Raw genomic sequence first — 22982 nt, forward strand, 5'->3', positions numbered from 1 at the left:
CTTATCATTACCCCCTACCTTACATCCTATCATTACTCCCCGCCGCAAAACAACCTTGTCCTCAAGGTTGGAACCATGAAACGTGATCTCCAGGCTCCTCTTCATCATCGTGTTATCATATGAAGGGTACCCATTGGCTGCTGTCCTCCAATTTAGGTTGGGAGGTTTGGATGGTGGCAAATCCTCCTCCCATGTCTTCCATTCTTCCTGGATTCTATCCAAACTCTGTGGCCAAAATGATAGTCCATCTGCTTCTGATCAATCTCGGCCATTTCCCCTCCAACGTCTTCCTCCTCGTCCTCCACCAATAGCACCACCCTCAAACTCCTCTCCGGACAGTGGTGTCCTGGACCGAACGGGTTGTCGCATCTAAAGCATCGTCCTTCTTCTCTCCGTTTCAAGAACTCGGCGTACGGCAGATACCGCGCGTTCCTCGCCCTATTTTCACTTTCCACCGTGTTTCCACCCTTCGACGCCTCGCTACCATTGTTCCCTTCCTTCCTCACCGAGCCCACACTCTCTGAAACTCCCGCACAGTTCTGGTTATTTCGATTTGGTTCGGTTCTCGTCACAGTTCCTCCTCCTCCTATCGGGCATTCCCACAACGATTGATTCTTGGTCGTAGTCCAACTTCTCGCCTTTGCACCGTGTTGCGCCTCTTCCATATCTTTTGCTATCCTTATGGCGCCATTAATTCTTGAGGATCATGTGGTCTTACTTGGCACCTGAGATCCTCCTGTTACCCCGCAAGGAAGTAACCCAACAATTGTTCATCTGAAATTCCCTTGGTCTGTCCCACCAATACTTCAAAGTCGTGCACATAGTCTTCCATAGTACCCACTTGTTTTATCGCCACCAGCCTCTCGAAAATGCCACTCCTATTCTTGCCTCCAAACCTGTAGATCAACGCTTCTTTCAGGCCTTCCCAAGAATGATTCTTGGCCTTTTCTTTCCAAAATTTGAACCAATAACTGGCGCTACCCTCCATACTAATGTATGCCAACTGCACTTTCTCTGGTTTCGTCACCCCTTGGATTTCAAAGAATTTCTCGGCCTGATTTATCTAGTTCAGCGGATCAAGCCCTTCGAAAAGGGTAAATCTACTCTCCTCTTCCAGCTGGGTTGCACTTCATGGCATTCATCCCCTCTCGCACCTTCCTCTTCCTCTCACCGGTCCTCCCCTCTTCCGTTGACAGATCCCTGGCTTCCATCCGAATTTCCAACTATTTGTCTGGCTCGCGTTCCCAACATCCTCATCAATTCTTGTAAATCTTTATGCGCCGCCGCCAGTTTCCCTTCCACTGCATTCATTCTTCCCTCCATGACATTCAATTTGCCCAATTGGATCCCGTAGCGCTCCTTGATCCGGCAGGTCGGACCAATTGTTAGGTTTATGGGAAAAGAAACCTCTAGAACACTCTCACAAACACAATCGCAAGAAACAAAACAAAAAGAATTTGGGTTTGTATTAACCAATGAATCAATGTACAAGTATATCGTTCTACGAGAGCTTAACCTCCCTCCTTAGACCAAAGCCTGTCTTTACAAAGAATTCACTCAATATCCAAAATAGAGTTACAGGAGATCTATTTATAGCGGCTCTAACCCTCTCCCCCTTATAACAGAAACCTTCCCAAACCGAGACACAACATTTCCATTGTTCAACCGATCAGCTCCTTCCCCCACTTCCTTAACCGTTCGGTCCTTCACTATTCGGTACTTTAACGGTTAATACCGTTCGGCCTCAGTTCCCCCTACCTTTCTTCTCCTCTCCTACACTTTTCAACCCTTATCATTACCCCTACCTTACATCCTATCAGCAACACTTTAAGATATCCTAAATTACTCTATTAGAAATAATGAAGATATTATTCGACATCTTCTTATATTAAGAATTTAAGGTTATGCAAAGATCAATAAGACAGTCTCACAAACTTTTCATGCTAAAAATAAATGTTATGTTCTTTTATAAATTATCCAACACCATCATATTAAATGCGTGATTTAAATGTTAATGTCACATTGGAAGGACCAACCTGTATTGCTAAAAAACACCTTTCCCCTGTACTTTCAAGCACAAAAAGGGGAGGTCACATGTTTTTTTTTTTTAAAAAGTGAGTCTCAACTCTTTTGGTAAAAGTAAATTGTAAGGTGAGTAGGTCCTATCTATTCTATATTATTAGACAATCTTCCTCATAATAGTTGCATCATCCGCGAAACAAGATCTGGAATGAGAAGTTCAAGCCGTTTAGTGATGGTAGATGATATGGACTCTGCAACCTAGATAATTGATTGTTTCAGTAAACTTAGTAAATGTTGTCTGGGTATGTTTATCAAAGATAATTACAATCTAAACAGGTGAACAAAAATGCACCTTGTTCTTTGTGATTTAGAAGTATGATATTATATTATATTATATTATATTCCAGAGTTTTCTTTGGTGATATGTATTTGAACATGTGCCATGTCTGTAAGGTCCTCAACTTGTTACTCCTAGCTTATGTATTGTCATAATCCCTTCATTTACACCACAAAACAGACTTGTAGATGAGAATTACATTCCACTTATATATTATAATCTAACCTTATTCTTAGTCGATATGAGATTTTTAACGCACCTCCTCGCATTGAGGAATACCCCAAATTGATACCATCTTAGTAAGTGAGTTCACACATAATTTAACCTCACAAAACTAGCTTCTAGAATGAGATTGCATTCCACTTATATGTTGTATTCTAACCTTATTCATAGAAGACGTAGGATCTCCAACAAATTTTAATTACAGAATTAGGAGATTTAATTACATTCTATAATTAGGAGGGTTAATAGGCTGCAAGTATACTTTAATTTATTGTACAACATCATGATCTTGAATTATAGGGATAGATTGTGTCTATCATACATTAGGATCTTCCGTTACTAAGGTTTTTGTATTCTATTTAAGAGCAATTGCTCTTCTATAAATATTATCAGAAACAGTTTTTCTGATGTGTATGTTGTTACTTATTCAAATTTTGTATTAATTCACATTGCAGCTTGATATAGAAAACAATTCTGGTCAAAAGGTGTGGCAAGTGGTTGAGTTCATTTTTGGTAAGGACATCTAAACTGTGTATTTAGTTGTCATTTCTTTGATCTTGCAGTGAAGTCCTTCTTTGTACGATACAAGATGCTGCTGATTTTTTAAAGCAAAAAAATATCATTTTAGATAGCTTGAATTGAGTAGTTAAGCTCCCCCGACTCAAATCCTCTGCTTCAAATGTAAAAGAATATACTATATTATTTTGAATGTTTAAGTAAGATTTATATATTATGGCCAGGAGATGTTTTAGAGCCAGGATATTCAGTATAGTTTACATTAATTTTTCAATATTGCAGGGTTAAAAACAGACAAGAGAAAATAAAGAATTCCAAATTTCTTTGATTGATAGAAATTGTAATTTCTGATATAGATTGGTTGATTTTGATATTATTTATTTTGAAAAAATACGAGACAATGTGAGAAAAAAAAGAGTCAGGAATAGTCGTAAAGGTGTTTTTTTGGGTTCTAAGTAAACTAAAACTTTTTATTCAGGAAGCATGTTTTTAAGAAAAAAGAACTGAGTGAATCTCACTTATAAATGCATCTCATAGGGATTAGCTTTTGCTGAGATTTTTATTTTCTTCTATTTTATTCAGTTTTACATGACATGCTTTTGTGCTTGCATGAACAAATAATTGTAGCACAGAATTTTAGGCTATAGCTTGATTTTATATATTTATCTGTGCTCAGTGCACGAGAAATAAAATCAGTTATGGGAATGTGGTATCCCTTTTATTATTGTTGGTTCAAATACTGTTGACAACTTTGGGGATTCTTTATTTTGCTTTGGTGCATTTTATTTTATTGTAATGCACAAAATGTTATGCTTTTGCTTTCTCATATGATCATTCCTTGCTTTCTTTCAGGGTGGATATATGTAGTAGAAATGCTTTTAAAGGTTTATGCATATGGATTTGAGAACTACTGGCGGGATGGTCAAAATCGCTTTGATTTTGTTATCACGGTGATAATTGGTAACTTATTATGGTGCTTGAATACTTTTTGCTCTTTAAACATGTGGTTGAATGCATAGAATTTGTTCTTTTTCCTTACCATGAGAAGGAGATATTCCAGTTTAATTTGGTTCTGTTGAAATACAAAACCAAATTCAATCCAATTCAATCAGATTAAAAGTAGTTTGGATTAGATTGAGGGGTCTGTTTGAACAAATTTATCCATAAGCTCCTTCTAAAAGAAAAATTGAAATTAGCTTCTCCAAAAATCAAAAATCAAAAATTTTCTAGCATCCTTAGCATTATTGTAATTATAGTCACTCATATGGTTGCTTTCATTTCAATAACTATAAGGGATGTTTACTTGGTTTTATGTGCTAGTGAAAAAGGAAATGTGTAGTAACATAGTTCAGTTTTTTAAAATCCGTACCATGAAATAGTGTCAGAGAAAAACTGTTTCTAATATTGTTCATAGAGGACCAATTGCTCTTAAACAGAATGCAAAGACATTAGAACTGAAAATCCTAATTTATGATTGAATTAATCTATCCCGACATTCAAGATCAATGATCCTATACAATAATTATAAAATATACTGTCAGTCTATTAATCCTCCTAATTATCCTCTTAAATATGAAATGCAATTAAATCTTCTAATTATGTAATTAAAACTGTACAGGAAAATATTAACTGCAGCATAAATCATGGGATTCTGAGAAATAGTAGTGGTAGTCTGGGATGTATGGAAATAGAGGAAACTGTAAACAGTAGGATTTAGTTGGGCTAAATTACATACAGTAGTTTGAGTATTATATTTCCCAGAAAAGTATTGTACAAGCTTAAGGAAAAGTATTGTACAAGACCTCTGAATTTCATTTTGGTGAATTTTAAAACCTCTGGTACTGTATGATATTGAGTGTTGGGCAATAAAAAGTCAACTGGCGAATAAAAAATGAGAATCTTTGTTGAGTCAACAGATAAAATAAATAAAAGTAAAATATTAGGAATGAAGGCATAAGAGTCAGTTGGTGTAGCACCTAGTATAGAATAAAGTTTGCCTTAGATGGTTTGAGTATGTGGAGAGAAATTGGAAACCCTAGATAAGAGAGAGGAAAGAGAAATAGGCCAAAACCACGCAGAAGGAATTTAAGGTCAATAGTTTTTTAATAGAGATGATTTACTACAGAATATTATGATGTCATTTGATCTATGTAGCCGACCTCACCTAGTGAGAAAAGGTTTGATTTGATGTTGTGTAATGTTAGGTGTCTAGAATCTGCTATTCTTGTTCATAATATGTTGCATTAATTTTAGGCCTTGGATTTGTATTTTTATTGGAAACTCTAGTTTATAATCACTTGCTATGCTGTACTGACTGATAATTCTAAATTTTGCAGTCATTGGAGAAACTGTAACTTTTGCTATACCTGATGATGCTCTTCCTTTTATCGCAAATGGAGAATGGTATGAACTATTGTGTATAATCCAAAAACTCTGTTATGTTAGCTGTTTTTGTTATACTTTTGTACAAGCCTATATAAGGCAACACTGCTTCTAATGAGAATTGCTCAGTTCTCTTATTTTGCACTCTCACTGCTATTCTTAATTCTGCATATCTCATTCTCTTTCTGCCACTCTAAAACTCTCACATCACCATCCTGCTGTTTGTCATCCTATCTCACGCTATCAATGGTATCAAGAGCAAGGTTCGATCACCTGGTGTAGCATCGAAAAATCAAGAAACTCATTGACTGAAGAAGGGTTCTGTTGAGAAGTAATGGCAGGGATAATCCAGAGCAGCTTGTCGGTGTTCGATGGTAAGAACTATGATGATTGGTGTGTGAAGATGGATGTCATCCTGGGATTCCAAGAAGTTGACGAAGTTGTAAAGAAAGGTTTTAAAGAACCCGCAAAGGGGGACTCGGAAGAAGCTAAGAAAACCTATAAAGAAAACAAGAAACTGGATTGCAAGGCACGCATGCTGCTGCACCAGTGTGTTTCTGCGACAATTTTTCAGAAAGTGTCAAAAGCATTAATAGCCAAGGAAACTTGGGACATATTACAAGATGGATATGGGAATTCAGGGAAGGTGAAGAAGGTTAGACTACAGTCGCTGCAGAGGCAATACGAGCTCTTGAGTATGGGAGAGCAAGAAACCATTGAAGAATATGTTGGCAGAATTCAAGTCGTTGTTAACGCAATGCGGGCGTGTGATAAGGTTGTAAAAGATAAGAAGATCGTTGAGAAAATCTTGAGAACGTTGACACCCAAGTACGATCACATTGTTGTGGCGATAGAAGAAAGCAAAGATTTGGAAATGATGAGAGTGGAAGAGTTACAGAACTCTCTTGAAGCACATGAACAGTGCCTGATCGAGAGAAGGACGACAGAAAAGAGTGCAATACAAAGTACGAATCAAGCACTGCAAGCTAAGAGCAGTCAAAATTTCAAGAATCGTGGTACTGAGAGAGGTAGAGGAAGATCGTGTGGTGGTAGAACTTCATTCTACTGAGCAGCTCAAAGACGAAAGCGGCAACAAACAAAGAGAAGGAAATAGTAGAGGTGGAAGAAAGTCCAGAGGAAGAGGTAGAAAGAATTACGATAAGAGAAATATACAGTGTTTTACATGCAATAAATACGGACACTACTCATCTGAATGTTGGCACAATGAGACTGCTAAGAAAAGTAAGAATGATGAGGCAAATCTAGCGAAGGAAGATTGCGAATCGAATTCAGACCATGTGTTACTGATGAGCGTTGTAAGGCATGATAAAACAGAGAAAGCTGGAGACCCCACAGGCGGTGTGTTCAAAAGACGAAGGAGGTGACGGACAAATGTCAGAGAAAGAAAAGGCAGGTAGATTATGTGTCGCTTGCTGGAAAAACATGCCATGCAAATGATGAAATTTCGTGGTACTTGGACACAGGCTGCTCTAATCACATGACAGGCAAAAGGGATTGGTTACTCGACTTGGATACGAGCATAAAAAGAACGGTACGCTTCGCGGATGACAGCATTATCAAGGCTGAAGGTTCTGGCAAGGTGGTGATTACGCGAAAAGATGGAAGAGTTGCGTATATGCACAATGTGTTATACGTCCCATCTATGAAAAGCAATCTTTTGAGTCTTGGACAGCTTCTGGAGAAGGGGTACACTATGACAATGCAACAAAAACACATTGAAGTGTTTGATGAAAAACAGAGGCTGGTGCTCAAGGCCCCCCTTTCTCGAAACCGAACCTTCAAGGTAAATTTAAATGCAACAGAGGTTCAGTGTTTGGCTGGAACAGGTGCTGGAGAAGAAGAGTGGCTATGGCATTATCGCTATGGGCATTTAAATTTCAGGAGTTTAAGTCAATTGAAGGATAAAGATTTGGTGAAAGGCGTTCCCACGATTGTTACACTGAACAAGATCTGCGAAGGATGTGCTGTAGGGAAACAACCCAGAAAAGAATTCAGGAAAGTTGTGAATAAAAGGGCCAAGCAGCCTCTAGAAGTGGTCTGTTCTGATGTGTGTGGACCGATTGATGTGCAAACACTTGGAGGTAACAAATATTTCCTTCTCTTTGTCGATGAATACATTAGAAAAATGTGGGTTTACTTGCTTAAAGAAAAGAAGGAAGTTTACTCATATTTCCTTAAATTTTGTGCCATGGTGGAGAGACAAATGACACTGAAGATCAAGACATTCAGAACAGATGGTGGTGGAGAATTCAACTCGAGGGAGATGAATGAATTCTGTCAGGACAAGGGAATTGTGCACGAAGTGATAGCTCCATATACACCTCAGCATAGTGGTCTTGCTGAGAGGAGAAACAAAACTTTGTTGGATATGACGAGATGCATGATCAAAGGGAAGAATCTGTCACGTTTTCTATGGGGAGAAGTTGTCTCCACTGCAGCTTATCTACTCAACAGGAGTCCAACAAGAGCTCTGGAAGGCACAACACTTGAAGAAGCTTGGACAGGATTCAAACCATCGGCAAGTCACCTGAGGGTCTTCGGATCAGTTTGCTACAAGCACGTGCCAAATGAAAAGAGGAAGAAATTGGACGATAAAAGTGAAGTTTTGATTCTGGTTGGCTACCATCCAACTGGTGGGTACAGATTGTATGATCCTGAGAAGAATCACATAGTTATTAGCAGAGATGTGCTGGTTGATGAAACTGCCACGTTTGACTGGAATAAAACAGAAGTTGTGGTGAAGCCAAGTTTTGTGGTGTCTAGCTATGTGGATGAGAAGAAGTCTGATGAAGTCGAACAAGCTGATGCAAGGTCAGAGAACAACAGCAGAAGATCTCAACGAGTAAGGTTTCCCTCCTCAAGGCTTGTAGATCATGAGATCTTCGCTGACAGTGAAGTTGTAGACTCAGGTGAACTTATTCACTTCGCCTATCTTGTTGATGCTGAGTCTCTCTCTTGGGAACAAGCTATCAACGTGAAAGAGTGGAAGGAGGCCATGATGGAGGAATTGAAAGCTATAGAAAAAATCGGACTTGGGAAATGGTAGAACTTCCATAGAATAAACGGGCCATTGAAGTCAAGTGGGTGTTCAAGACTAAGTATAAACCCGATGGAAGCATTGCAAAGTTGAAGGCTAGGTTGGTGGCAAAGGGTTTCTTGTAGAAACCGGGAATAGACTTTACTGATGTCTTTGCACCGATTGCTCGTCTGGAAACTGTAAGACTGGTTGTTGCAGTGGCAAACTTGAGAAGCTGGAAGATCCACCAAATGGATGTCAAATCAGCTTTCTTGAATGGACCATTGGAGGAAGAAGTTTTTGTCAGACAGCCACCTGGTTTTGTGAAGAAAGGTGAAGAACAGAAAGTGTATAGGCTATACAAGGCCTTGTATGGACTCAGGCAGGCACCCCGGGCATGGAACAATCACATAAATGCATTGCTTCTCAGAATGGGATTTCGGAAGTGTCTAGTTGAATTTGGGGTATATGTAAAATCACCCAAACAGCAAGGCACCTTACTGATATGCTTATATGTTGACGACCTCCTTGTAACTGGAGATTTTGAGGAGGAAATCGCAAATTCAAGAAACGAATGAAAGAGGAATACGATATGACAATCTTGGCTATTTGACTTATTTCCTCGGTCTGGAATTTGTTTAGAATGAAGTCGGAATCCTGATTCATCAAAGAAGATACATCAATGATATTTTGAAGAGGTTTAACATGCTAAACTGCAACGGAACCTCAGTTCCTATTATGGAAAACTTGAAGTTGTCCAAGTTGGAAGAAGAAAGTAAGGTTGACGCAACTCTTTACAAACAGATAGTAGGATCACTAAGATTTGTGTGTAATAGCAGACCAGACATAAGCTTTGCAGTTGGCTTGGTAAGTAGATTTATGAGTGATCCCAGACACACACCTCACCACTGCCAAGCACATCCTGCGATACTTGAAAACAACAACAGATTTTGGATTGTTTTTTCCTAAAGGATCTGGTAGCATGGAGAAAGTCTTAGAGGCCTGGAGTGACTCGGACTGGTGTGGTGATCAAGTGGAGAGAAAAAGCACGCATGGCTATCTGTTTAAGTATGGAGGAGCATCAATATCCTGGTGTTCAAGAAAGTAGAGCGTTGTTGCCCTCTCCTCGTGTGAAGCAGTATATTGCCTCAGCTGAAATTGTGTGCCAGAGTGCTTGGCTGGAGGCTATCCTCTATGAGTTGTAGATTGAATACAAGAAACCAGTACAACTTCTTGTGGACAACAAATCGGCTATCAATCTCTCAAAGAATTCAGTCTCTCATGGCAAAAGCAAGCACATAGAGACCAAATTTCATTACTTAAGAGATCATGTTAGCAAAGGTAAATTGGAATTGAAGTATTGCCCCACTGAAGAGCAAATTGCAGATATCTTCACCAAGGCTTTGAGACAAAGCAGATTTGAAAGTTTGAGAAGCCTTGTTGGTGTTAGAAGTTTGAAAAGTTTGGATTAAGGAGGAGTATTGTGTATAATCCAAAAACTTGTTATGTTAGTTGTTTTTGTTATACTTCTGTACAAGCCTATATAAGGCAACACTGCTTCTAATGAGAATTGCTCAGTTCTCTTATTTTGCACTCTCACTGCTATTCTTAATTCTGCATATCTCATTCCTTTTCTGCCACTCTAAAACTCTCACATCACCATCCTACTGTTTGTCATCCTATCTCACGCTATCACTTTGACTATGAATATTCAAATGTTTTAGATTTCTGTTTTTGGTTCATAATTCCAAAATTACTGTATGAAACATAATGCTTAATGTTGCACTTTTTGGGATTTATTTCACCGAGCAGTCCTTCAGCCATAGTAATGGTGTATTGTCTTCTCATCTATGATATTCAAAATATTAGAGTTATTGACAAATGTTGGAGAGATATTATACATGGAGCTTTGCGTTTACTAAGTTGATGCTTTAAACCTCTCTGTTAGTTGTTTAAAACCATACAAAACGTATAAAGCTGAATTTTGTGCATTATCTAATATCCACTGGCCAAATAGTGTGAACATTATGTTTAAACATTTAATCTTGGAGGAATTATCTTTTTGAAAAATTTCTATTTTTTTTTTATCATGGTTGTATTTTGAGCTATTATGAATTTATGGTTTTCCATTTAATCATACTTATTTGATTTGCAACCATATTTTCTTATTTGGAGATATACTTAAGATATATAGATTTATTCCAACAGATTGGCTGTATTGTGGGAAATTAATTATAAGGCTTAGTTGGTTTGCAAGAAGGTATTGAACTTGATCCCTTAAACAAGGTTTTAGGTTTGAGTCTTGTAGATGTGAAAAAACGTGATTGGGAAGGGAAATGCCATTAAAGGTGGCAGTGCGCTTGTCTGACCGTATTCATTACCAAAGCCATTGAATATTCTATAATAGTAACGTGATTATTGAAAAAATTACAACAGACTATCCAAAAATAAGATTCTAGATTTTTCCTTTGAACTTGGTATAGAGATCTTCTAATTTGGGGGTCTCTTCAGCTTTTTCTGCGTCAGCCTTCATTTCTTAGTAATTCTTGGTGCCCAACCTCTCCGGTGAGCATGTCAGGGATTCATTTTCCAGGTCTTATTTCGTCCTTTGACTTACCTTCATTGTGCACCCCTACTCCATTGAAGCCATCCCACCTGAACCAAGCCACCAGCCACTGCAGAAACCACTGATAACAATCTATTAGATACGTAACACTGGATGACTACATGCCAGTTAGTGCAATCGATTAATGAAAAAGTGGCACTTGGATTTACTGTTTTCCTAACAGCAACCAACATTTGCAATAATAATGCCCTGGAATTATAAGTGGTACTTTCCCAATATATCCTATTCCTAATGCTGGGCCATCCAGAGATTTATTGTTTTCAAACTTCACATTCAAAATCTCCAGTGTGGAGTCTTATTAGGATTCCACATCTGCTGCACATTTATTTAGACAAAGTAGCCCTTATATAAGTTGAGCAGTAAACTTGTGGGTTTGAGTTAAGCTGCATAATCTATTCTCAATTCTAATTATGTTGGTGTTTACGTTACCTTCATTATCATAGTCACAGAAACTCTCTCCCTAAAACTTAAACCCTGTCATTATTAATTATTTTCCCTTGGGAAAGATGCAGTACTTTTAGGTTCTATTTAGTTATCCAATTTTACTTTCGATTTCTCACTGGATTATTATTATTTGTGCTTATCTAAAAGAACGAAAGGTTATCTATGGTTAATATGTAATAGGTGCCAACGTTAATGTACGTATTATGGTGTGGTAGATCTAATTTCATTTTATTCAAAAAGGGATGTAGCATTCTTGGTTAAAAATAGAATTAAAGAAAAATGAAGTTTGATACAACAACCATTTTCGTTACTACCATGTCTAAAAAATAGTATATTCATTTGAAGATGGGAAGTTGTGCCAATAATATTTGTCCATTGGTTTTGTAGCGTTTATTTGAAGATGCTATTACCCATTGCTTTGCCCGTTCCTTTACAGGATTCGTTACCTTCTTCTTGCAAGAATGTTGAGATTAATAAGACTCCTAATGCATGTCAAGAGATACCGAGCCTTTGTAGCAACTTTCTTGACTCTCATACCAAGTTTGATGCCATACCTAGGGATCATATTTTGTGTCTTATGCATTTATTGTTCGCTTGGTGTTCAGGTGAGTAAAATGCTAGTAGTGATTGATAATTTTCTACATATATTTACATGTTAAATTAAGGATTTATTTTGCTTTTCTGTACTAATGTAATTCATTTTTTTTCTAATAAAATTACTCCTGTTCTATCTTTGTTTCTGCAGATTTTTGGTGGAATTGTTAATGCTGGAAACCCGGAATTGGAATCAACAGCTCTTGCTGAAAATGAGTATCCTTTTATCATCTATAAAATTGTTTCCTGTAGCTTTTAATGGTTGATCGGATCTGGTAATAATAATATCTTTCTTCGCACCCACACAAATTTTAAGCCCGTGTAGCTTCATTGTGCTCACTAAATATGACATTTTTCCTTTGGGGGGAATGGTTGCATTTGGTCAACATCCAGGGCTGAATTTAACACTAGTATTTATGTTGCTTCTTAAATGGAATAATCGCTTGCTGTGAACAAATGGAATAACTGCTAGGTTAAATGAATGTTCTTGGAGTGTCATTCTTGACAGAAAATAGCTATTTGGTTTTCAATTTCAATGATTACCCTAATGGAATAGTGACACTTTTCAATTTTCTTGTCACGGCAACCTGGGATGAAGTGATGACGGTATGTATGCTGTCACGTATATGCTTTTTGACTTACACTGTGATCTGTTGGTTCTTGATTATGTAATTAGACTAATAGTTATTGCAGGCTAGCCAACGTTGGCAAGTGACATATATTTATTTGTTTTATAACGATTTGCCTTGATTAAATTTCTGGTCCCAGTAGTATTTTACTAAAAATACAAGAACAAAGTCTTTACGACTTGATTAAATTTGAAATAATACATCACCCTTTATTTATATATATAGACCTCTAGCCCTATAGAAATAATTTCAGAAAAATCTCTATAATGTTCTAACAGCTTCTATCAGTAAACTTAATATCCTACTAACATTATCCAATGTAAGCTGGCTATATGAGAGAAACTTGATATGCTAACTATAGTACTTGTGAACACACATACATTTATATATTCCAGTTTACGACATATCTTAGACCACTCTGTACATAGTATTAAGGGTGACTCTCACAAATCAATCCATCCATAGGTAAATGCATATAATTCATTGATTACCATAAAAAATTAGATTGAATCCATCTATCTATTCAACTTTACCTATAGTTAATGATTTGTTTATTAATTCAAAATTCTAATGGATGATTTGATCAATACTTAATGGATGAAACGAACTCAATCTAATTTTTTCATATTTAAATCTTGATTTATTTGTAAAATTTCCAAAAAATATATTTTAAAACATTGTTTCAATTATTTTACAAAATAAATTTAAAAAGACATGATTAATTTCAAATGCATTAATTGTTAATTTCATTTTATGCCCTTACATTATTGTGAAATTATATCAATGAGATATCAACTCATTAATCATTAAAGTGGCTGCGTTTATTTTTCATTAATGTAATGGCATTCCTATCGATTGATAAATAATTAATTGAATTGTCATTAAATATGACCATCCCTTGAGCCATTTAATTCTACGTGCATTTTTGAAATAAAATTTAAATTTAAGAAATTATTAATAAAACCAACCAATTTAACTACTTTTTTCTAGTGATGATGAATTAGGTATTTGTTTCTTATATATAGAACCAAAGGTAGTATTATTTTTGGGGATCCACTGGTTATCATCCTTGAAAAAATTCTAAATGTATAGATTTATATCAAATAGGTCATGGTAGATTCAATTTTTCAATTGAATTTTTAATATTTCAAAATGGATAAATGGATTATTTCAATCTATAATGTTATAACCTGAATTAAAATTATTTATCCATTTTCTATCCCTAGGGACTATAATCGGGTATCTGGGTAAATGCTGTCAGTTCCCTCCCGTTGTATATATTTTTTGAAGTTGTGGTGTTTTACAAATTTATGGATTCATTTATCTTTCATGCTAACATGGCAATAAAAGGCGTTGTCTAGGAATTCCAGACTTGTCCTTTTGTTAGACAGTAGGTCCCTTTGTAGACTTCAGTCAACGGCCATATCCCATCTTTGTTGAAGAAACCTAATGATCAAGTAAAGATTAATTGAATAATATTATAAGTAGCAAGCATTTTGTGCATAATTCGTTTCAATTCTTGGTTGTTTGTAGAACACTTATTGTAATGAACAATAATCCAAAATATGCACAGATTACTTCCTGCATGAGTTATGTCATATCTGTTGGTTTTGTTAATCAATTATTGTGTGATATCTTCATCTTTGGTATTCTGAAATTATAATTTCCATATTTTCCTAACGGATAGGTTCTTTGGTTTTCTATTTCAGAGTTACACGGAACTAACTGGGACTGCGTGGACTTATTTGTACTTCATTAGCTTCTACTTAGTTACTGTTTTGCTGCTTTTGAACTTGGTATGGTTTACTCTGTCCTTATCTGATACCTTGTCAGTTTTATGGAATACGAATTATATCCAGGAATGAGAACATTGAGAAGTTACAATGTTTCTCGTATGGACATGCACAATTGAAATTCTTTACAATAGTTTATTTAACAGAAAGCATTAACAAGGAGTCATTTTTTGTTGAGATCACAGATTAACTATAAATTTGACCAATGAGGCTTTAGACAACCCTTATTGCATGAGATAGTCTTTAGAATTGAGTTAGGCTGAGGATGACATATCATAGATCTTATGTTAGGCCATCTCATCATTTCAAAAATCAACCATGACTTTCTTGGTATTGATCTAGGCACTCCTCATCACAAGAGTTTACCTTTAGAATTGAGTTAGGTCTTAACTCTTATGTGGTTATACTTCAATTAGTGTAATGTATCCATATCCGTCTCCAATATATATGTGACGATACTCTAGGATACTTACGTTTTTATGAAGTATCCAAAGTTATGAAGCTCAAATATTTTTATAGTAACGAAGATTTATAATTTTTATTTTGGCAATATCTAAGAATTGTGATTTAATTTGGATCTCAGGATTGAAATTATATATTTATCATGTTTGAAGATTTTATTTATTTTTAAATATGTATTTGTCACATCTTATTTTTAAAATAAGTGTATATGACGTGTATCGTATCCATCATAGAGTCTAAGTCAAACTAAAAACTGTTAATATTATTATGATTAATTAAAGGAAATACCATTGCTTAAATTGTAGCATATTAACACATTATTTATGCTTAATAAGTTGGAAATGATTTTTCCTTCCCTGCATTTCAGGTTATTGCTTTTGTCTTGGAGGCATTCTTTGCTGAAATGGATCTTGAGTCTTCGGAAAGTTCTGAAGGAACGGACAAGGTTTGTATTTAACAGTGAACTCTTACCAATAAGGAATTATAAATGGCTAAGTCTTTTAAGCAGTTGTGTTTAAGTGTTGACTAATAAATGATAAGTATTTCAGTTAAACGATAAATTGTAAACAGCTGCACCAAATTTTGTAGAGTGATTCATATCAAATGCAATGATTGCAAACAAATAATGCAACTTTTGCCATTCTGTTATTTTAAATCAGTGGTTGGCTACTACTTATTAGTTACTGCTTCTGGAAAATGGCAAACAAACTTATTTGGCATTGTTATTTCTGATCACAAATAATTCCAATGCTAATAAGTAATGGTACTCACTCGATCACAGACTCCTCTGTCTGCCACATGAAAACAAAGTCTCCCTGCAACTTTTTTTTTTAATAGCCGTAATTATCCACACGCCCTACTGTATGCGACAATCATTATCCTAATTTTATCAATGCATCTGTGTAGTAGATGTTTTACTAATTTTAGTGCGTAATGGGTATCATTGAAACTTGATATGAACCTAACACATTTTTATGAGTGATAATAATAAAAAATACATAGACCCCTCATTTTATCAAAGCACCCCAGCAATACTCACTTTAAGTTTTTATATTTATTATTTTTCAGGTTTTTGTTTCTTAGTGTTTTTAGTCACTTAAAAAATAATAAAATTGGAGGGTTAGATGGATGTTGAAACTATGTTGGGTATTTATCCATCTTTTTCCAGTTTTTATTTACCCTCACTTTGGGAGTTGCTTATTACTTGATTCTGAAGTAAACGTCCGCATTACAAACTTTCACAGCTCCATAGATAACTTTGTAACGTCTCTTATTGAATGTAAAAGTGGCTTTCGATTTCTACATGATTTTGTTCTCTTTCTGATGGGATTTGAGAACCAAAGTTTAGTAACGATCCACTGATTGATTGATATAATTATTATTTTGAGTATGACAGGAAATAACTCATTTTGTATTGGTGATTCTGTATTCTCTTAGAAACTAAATGATGGTAGTTATTGGGAGAAAATAACCGATGGCTATTATTCACTAGGATTGTATCTTAATAATAAAAGTATGTTGTTATTTGCTGTTTGTGGGTGAGGCACTATTTGCAGGAGACTTTTGTCTTTAAGACAGCAAGTATACTGCTGTATTGTATGTGATTTCTGTGTTTAGTATTATATTTTATCGAATTACTAATTGGTGTTTTTCATCAGTTACTGATTGTTGTATATTTTTCATCTATATACAGGATGTTGAAGGAGATAAATACCGAAAACGGTCTATTGGGTATGTATAGCTTTCAATTTTTTTGTGGATTCAAAGCACAAAATAAGATGCTCTTTTATATTAATAAGAATTCTGGGAGAACGACACCACAAAAGCTAGTTATTGTAGTTGGAGAATCCAAGGTCTTATAAAGCCCATACTAGAATCCTATAATTCCATGCGACTCTATGTCCCATACGTTGTAATTGGATCCTAACTACCCACCAGACTACACTTCCCTGATCCCGAGGCAGGCTAGCAGTGCGCTTGACCTTTGACTAGCCCTGAGTGAACCCTGCTAATCCGATGTCATCATTTGTGCCTCTTGTTTTTAGCTCTGAGACGTGATGAAAGATTTTGATACCAATTGATAAAAACCTTGGAATAACTACAAAACAAAAGCTACCTTTTGTAGTTTGAGAGCTCAGGGCCTTATACCCCACTAGAATTCCATACTTCCAATGTGGGAATCCTAGACCTCGAAATTAGATCTTTACGTGTATTGAACCAACTCATCCTAAACGCTCTAAGTTGTAAGATGAAGGCATGAGAATAGTTTCATATTCAAAACATGCTTCCTGAAACAAAATCCCTTTGGCTTGAAATGTATATATACACAGGCTCATTATACCTTATGCTTAAATTTAGTTAATTTTGAGGAATGAAACGATAATGATTGAATTTCTTACCACTTAATCACGATCTAATACCTTGTAAAAGACTAATTGAACTTAGAAGCAGATGTTATTTGAAGGTATATTGATGGTGATCTTATACTCTTAACATTATTGCTGCAGCACTAAAACACGAAGCCAGAGGGTTGATACTCTTCTTCATCATATGTTGAGTGCCGAGTTGTGCCAAAATCAGCCTTCCAATACAGCAACTTGATAAAATCTGTCACTGGTAAAAAAATTAAACTTCACAAAATACTTTGAGATTTCAGTATTTCATTTGCTTGGAATAGTTCATTATTAGCCTCTAGTAGATTATCCTCCAATTGAGTGTACGTATTTTTGTTCTTTTTGGAGCATTCCTTTATGTTTTCTGGTTCTTCTATGCAATTTTATATTGTATTTTGCCTCTCCGTAATACTAAATTATCCTCTCTTGGTTTCTCTTTTTTATTAAAACAAACTTTTAAAATGTTTTCCAAGCTGAACTGCTGAAGTATATACTGCAACATGCATGGAGTTTACAAAACGTATGATTTTAGGTGAAGCAAGAAAGCTGCCACGTGTGCTATTTGTGAGTGTGATCATGTTTACGGATTTAGATGTTGACGGTGTCCTTCACGGTTGGGGTAAAACAATAGAGTAAAATAAAGGAAAGAACAAAGATTGAAAAAACATCTGTGTTTAAGATTGCAAGACGCACAACACGCCTTTGTTATTGATTAAATATAGTAATTAGTCCTTCATATATATACAACATCTACCATAGTCACGGAAAATGTTGTCATAACATCAAAACCAATCTCAAGTTATACGTCCAAATAGTTGCTCATTTTATGCGGAGAATCCTATGATTTTGTTGATACTCCCAATATCAACTCAATTGTTGATAACTACAGTAGCTTACATAAATGTGAATCTGTAATCTTTAACTTTTACTTTTGGTACTAAAATATTCAGGTGAATTTGATCTTTGGACTCATGTGATATTTATTGATACAGAATATACAAAGAAGCGCACCTCATTCTGATCTTTCATGTGTTTTATATCATTGCTGTACTCTACGATAGAACCAGAAAGCACGGACGAAGATAGAAAGAATTGCAAACGTGCAGTAATTTGTAGGTAAGGTAGAACTTGATTTTCCCTGATTGGTGGAAAAGGTACTTGAACAATTTGTTAATGAGCATGTGCTAAAGTGTGCTGAATAGGACTAAATCATAATGTAGCCAGATGCTATGTTCCAACGGGCTAGATATCTGTCTTATATGGCAACCTTTTATTTTTTAATTTAATCTACCTGCCTTTGATTTTTGTATTTGTAATATTAATACAGGTTTAGTAGGATTGCAAACTTGTATTTAACCGTTCAAGAAAATAGTACAGCGTGTGCTTGGATTAGATTTGACCTTTTTAGAGTGAGAAAGTAAGTGCTTGTTTATTTCAATGTTCGTTGAAATTTTAAAATGCAGACATTTTTCCCTTTTTCATCACCTTACGCGTTTGCGCACATGCAAAAGTTAATCCGTGTGTTCTCAGAAGAAAAAAAACAGCACAGGATTTGAGTCTTAGAATGCTTGTTTGCGAATGAAAACTCCTTCAGCTACATGTCAAACCTTATCTCAAGTTTCATGCAATACAATGTATGTGTAATTAATTAAAATGGAATATTTAAGTTTTTCTATAATATTTCATATTATTGACATTCATTTTTTTATTGTTAAAGTACCAAAATGGAGTACTTTACTAAATGATTTTAGTAAGTTTCTATGATGTTTTTAATGGCCTATTGTTTACTAAATTGTTAACTGGAGTGAGTAATGTTTTTAAGAAAAAATAGGCATTTTTAAAGTTGATATTATTTAATACATACTAATTCAGAAAATAATTATCTCAAATATAAACTGAGAATTCATGAAGCACATACCTTTGCAAGTGAGAGAGTTCTGCAAGTGAGAGAATTCATGTTCATGTGGGTGAAAGAATCACTTATGAAACCGATTCTAGGCGAGTGATCTAATCGATTATGGATTGATTCTCTGTTTGGTTTATATATATATAATAATTATATATTAATTTATTAAAAAGAATTATTTATCAATTAAATTATTCATAAACCTTATTTCTAAATTTATTTATTCATTAATTCATCCTCTCAAAAGAATACATACAGATAGAAAAGCGGGTGTCAACTGTGTTTGGATCCGCTGATTTGAATTGATTTCAAAATGTTGATTTGCAATTGAGTATAAAGTCTTTGTACTCACTGAAGTGAGGATATCCCTAGGGAAAGCTACGTCATTGTTTTTGAATTTACTTATACCATCCTCACAATTTAACATTTCTATGCATTCTCTGCTTGTTTTTGGATTGGGTCGAGTTTTTGAAGTTTGAAGGACAAAAGTGATGAAGAAGAAGCTAGGGATTGATTCTCCAAGGAAGGAATCAATTATGGGAGTTGAAAAACTGCAAAATGGCTAAGGTGAATCGATTCGCCTCTCCCCTGAAAACCAAAGAATCGATTTTGCAATGTGCTCAAAATCACGTAATAGATTCGATCAGAGAATTGATTCTCCCCTTTTTCACATGCTTCCAGGATCTCTTACTCGCGGTGCTAGTGACTCGGTGATGTTTCTAGTTTCATGCTCATGGTAAAGTCTTATAGAAGAGCTATGCTGGAAGAAAATTGTATGCTGCAATCATGCTTGGTGCCGTAAACGTGCATGGTTATATGTATGGTGAAGAACAGGTTGCTAAACACGAACCTAGGAGCAGAGGAAGAGAAAACATAGAAAAACTGTAAAAGAAAACTTTATGTATATTGCATATACGTTTATTACAGGAGAGCAAGATGTATATATATATATAAGAGAAAAAAGAAACGAAAAACAAAAAGAAGAATAGAAAAACAGAAGCAACAAAAGGTGGTTATAGAGACTGTGAATCAGATTTTAATGTGGTCTGACAGCCCCCTCAAGCTTCGTAGATGTTGATGATGCCAAGCTTGGATGTGATATTGTAAAAATTTGATGGAGGAAGTGGCTCTGATACCACGAAAAATGTATAAGCCAACATGTGATTCAACTGAACCAATCTTGTTGTGTGTTATGGAGTCCTGTAGAAAACATGTTGTGTTAGTAAAGATTATGTGAATGTTATTATGTGCAACTAATTTGATATAGAAATAAGATTATAACAAAAATCTGGAATGAAAAGGACATCTTTCAAAAAGATTTTATCACAAATTTGGACACTCCGTTTTATGGTGGCTTTTGTTATTTTGAGATTAGGTAGGTTGATGGTGACAGGATTAATTTTTTCATAAGAATGTAAATGACCAAGAGAAGAAGCAACATGATCAGTGGCACGAGAATCCGGGATCCAAGAAGCAATACATTTATCAGTATTAAAATTGAAAATACTTTTACCGGTGTCAGGGGGTTAGAAACTGTGGCACTGATTTGGGAATCTGAAATTACCTCTCTGTTAAGTTTGATGAGAGCTGATATTGTTGTTGTGTCAGACGCACTTCAAGATCTGAAGCTTCTCCTGGACTATCATTTCTTAATTCTTGGCTTCTGGATAGGAGACTTTTTCCATTGTGAAATTTATGTTCAGGGGGAAAATCGTGCTTTCTATAGTAAACATCAATGGTGTGACCATTTTTGCCACAATGAGGAACATGATTTTTTATTTGCTCTGGATTTCTGCTGGTAGGGAAGTCATGCTTTTTAAAGCAAACTGAGTTAGTGTGTCTAGTTTTTCCACAATGAGAACACGTTATAGTATGGACAACAACAACATTTTTTATTTCTAGATTATTAAGAAAGTCATTATCCATTCTTGTTGCATAGCATAGGAAAATATCTTTGAAATAGGGTGAATGAGATCCCTTAGAAGAATGTGAGATTGAATATTGTTGTACTATTTGTTCAAGCCACGAAGAAATTATAGGGCGCGATCTTCATGCTTTTTTTGGACAATGGTTGACAACATCTTACAAGAACATTTTATTTCACAAGTGGTCGAAAGGTTTCTAGTTTATCCCATATAATACGAAGGTTGGTAAAAAAACTTTGTAACAATGTGGTCTCCTTGTCTTAAGGAAGGAGCCTTGTTTTGCAGTTCTGAGATACACAGTAAATCGCCTTGGAAGAATCTAGATTTCAGATCATCCCAGATGGCTTGGCCATTCTCAATCCATAGGATGTTGACGTATATCAAGTGAAACAGAGTGAACTAACCATCTTGTTACACCTTTTCCAGGAATTGTAAGACCTTGGATGGTTCAACCATGGACCCATCAATGAACTGCACTTTGTTTTTGGCGCTCAAGGCGGTGGACATGGACTTCTCCATTCATGATAGTTGTTGGATTCAAGAAGAGGAGATACAAGAAATATAGCAGAACTCTCACTAGGATAAAGGTACAAAAAAGACTTGAGGAGTTGTTATATTCTTGAGACATGATGCAATAAACTGAAAGATAACAAAAGAAAAGAAACAGAAAGAAAAGAGAAAAGAAGTCAGAGTTTAGCACAAGAGAGCTCTTCAAAAGAAGAGTTCTGATATCATCGTAAGCCATGCTGGAAGGAAATTGTATGTGCAATCATACTTGGTACCGTAAACGTGTATGGCTATATGTATGGTGAAGAACAGACTGTTAAACACTGTTAAACACGAACCTAGGAGTAGAGGAAGAGAAAACGTAGAAAAAATGTAAAAGAAAACTTTTTGTATATTGCATATATATTTATTACATGAGAGGAAAATATATATAGAGAGAGAGAGAGGAGAAAGAAGAAAGGAAAAACGAAAAAGGAAAACAAAAAAACAGAAGCAACAGAAGGTGATGGTTATGGAGGTTGTCGCGTTCTGACAAAGTCCATAGTAATATGGCTTGATGGTGCCGTTACTGGTTTGGTATGGAGGTGCGGCATAACGGTGCCTTGTAAGATGGGTTCTAATAGGAGTAGTTGGATGGTTCTAATATCAGGAGATGAGATAATAATAATATATTCATAATAAAAAATTATATTTTTGTAATTTTAAATAATAACTGTAATTTCATTTTAGCATAATTTTAACTATTTATATCTAAATTTATATCACACTTATTTTTAAAAAATAAAATAGTAATCATATAATTTTTTATCCATTAAAATATCTTTTAATCACATCATATACAAATATTTAAAAACTTTCATCTCAAACCACATTATTTCTTTTTAATATAAACAATCCACTCTCACCTTCTTTTCTTTTCAAATCATCTTAAATTCACCCCATGAAAATAAATAATAAAGAAAAGTTAATAAATATGTGATTTTGAATTTTTATTTTTTATGTAATGCATTTATGTTAACTGAAGACATTTAAGTTTGAAGATAATTATAGATAGGAAAAGTTCTTATCATGTAAAAAGAAAAAAAAAAGAGAAATGAGTTGTTTAACGTTATACGGTTTAGTTTTTAAAACTTTCACTTTTTAATAAATTTATAGTCCATTCTCACTTAAGATACTTAAATTCGCCT

At 35.1% G+C, this 22982-nt stretch overlaps 1 protein-coding gene across 2 annotated transcripts in view; it reads left to right on the forward strand.

Annotated features, from left to right (window-relative positions):
• Positions 1-18849, forward strand: part of LOC148202658 (two pore calcium channel protein 1B-like) — a 33011-nt gene extending 14162 nt beyond the window's left edge. For both annotated transcript variants that reach the window (XM_088110557.1, XM_088110558.1), the window contains 11 exons: positions 3037-3094; positions 3950-4057; positions 5434-5500; positions 12023-12191; positions 12332-12396; positions 12696-12786; positions 14519-14605; positions 15432-15509; positions 16758-16795; positions 17572-17680; positions 18450-18849. In XM_088110557.1, coding sequence (XP_087966683.1) covers positions 3037-3094; positions 3950-4057; positions 5434-5500; positions 12023-12191; positions 12332-12396; positions 12696-12786; positions 14519-14605; positions 15432-15509; positions 16758-16795; positions 17572-17665 — 855 coding nt within the window. In that variant the 3' untranslated portion in view covers positions 17666-17680; positions 18450-18849. The remainder of the gene's footprint in view (positions 1-3036; positions 3095-3949; positions 4058-5433; positions 5501-12022; positions 12192-12331; positions 12397-12695; positions 12787-14518; positions 14606-15431; positions 15510-16757; positions 16796-17571; positions 17681-18449) is intronic.
• The last annotated feature ends 4133 nt before the right edge of the window (positions 18850-22982 follow it).

The sequence above is a fragment of the Vigna umbellata genome, chromosome 3 (assembly GCF_029865625.1).
Source record: "Vigna umbellata cultivar VRB3 chromosome 3, Vumbellata_1.0, whole genome shotgun sequence".
In the NCBI taxonomy this organism is placed as follows: domain Eukaryota; kingdom Viridiplantae; phylum Streptophyta; class Magnoliopsida; order Fabales; family Fabaceae; genus Vigna; species Vigna umbellata.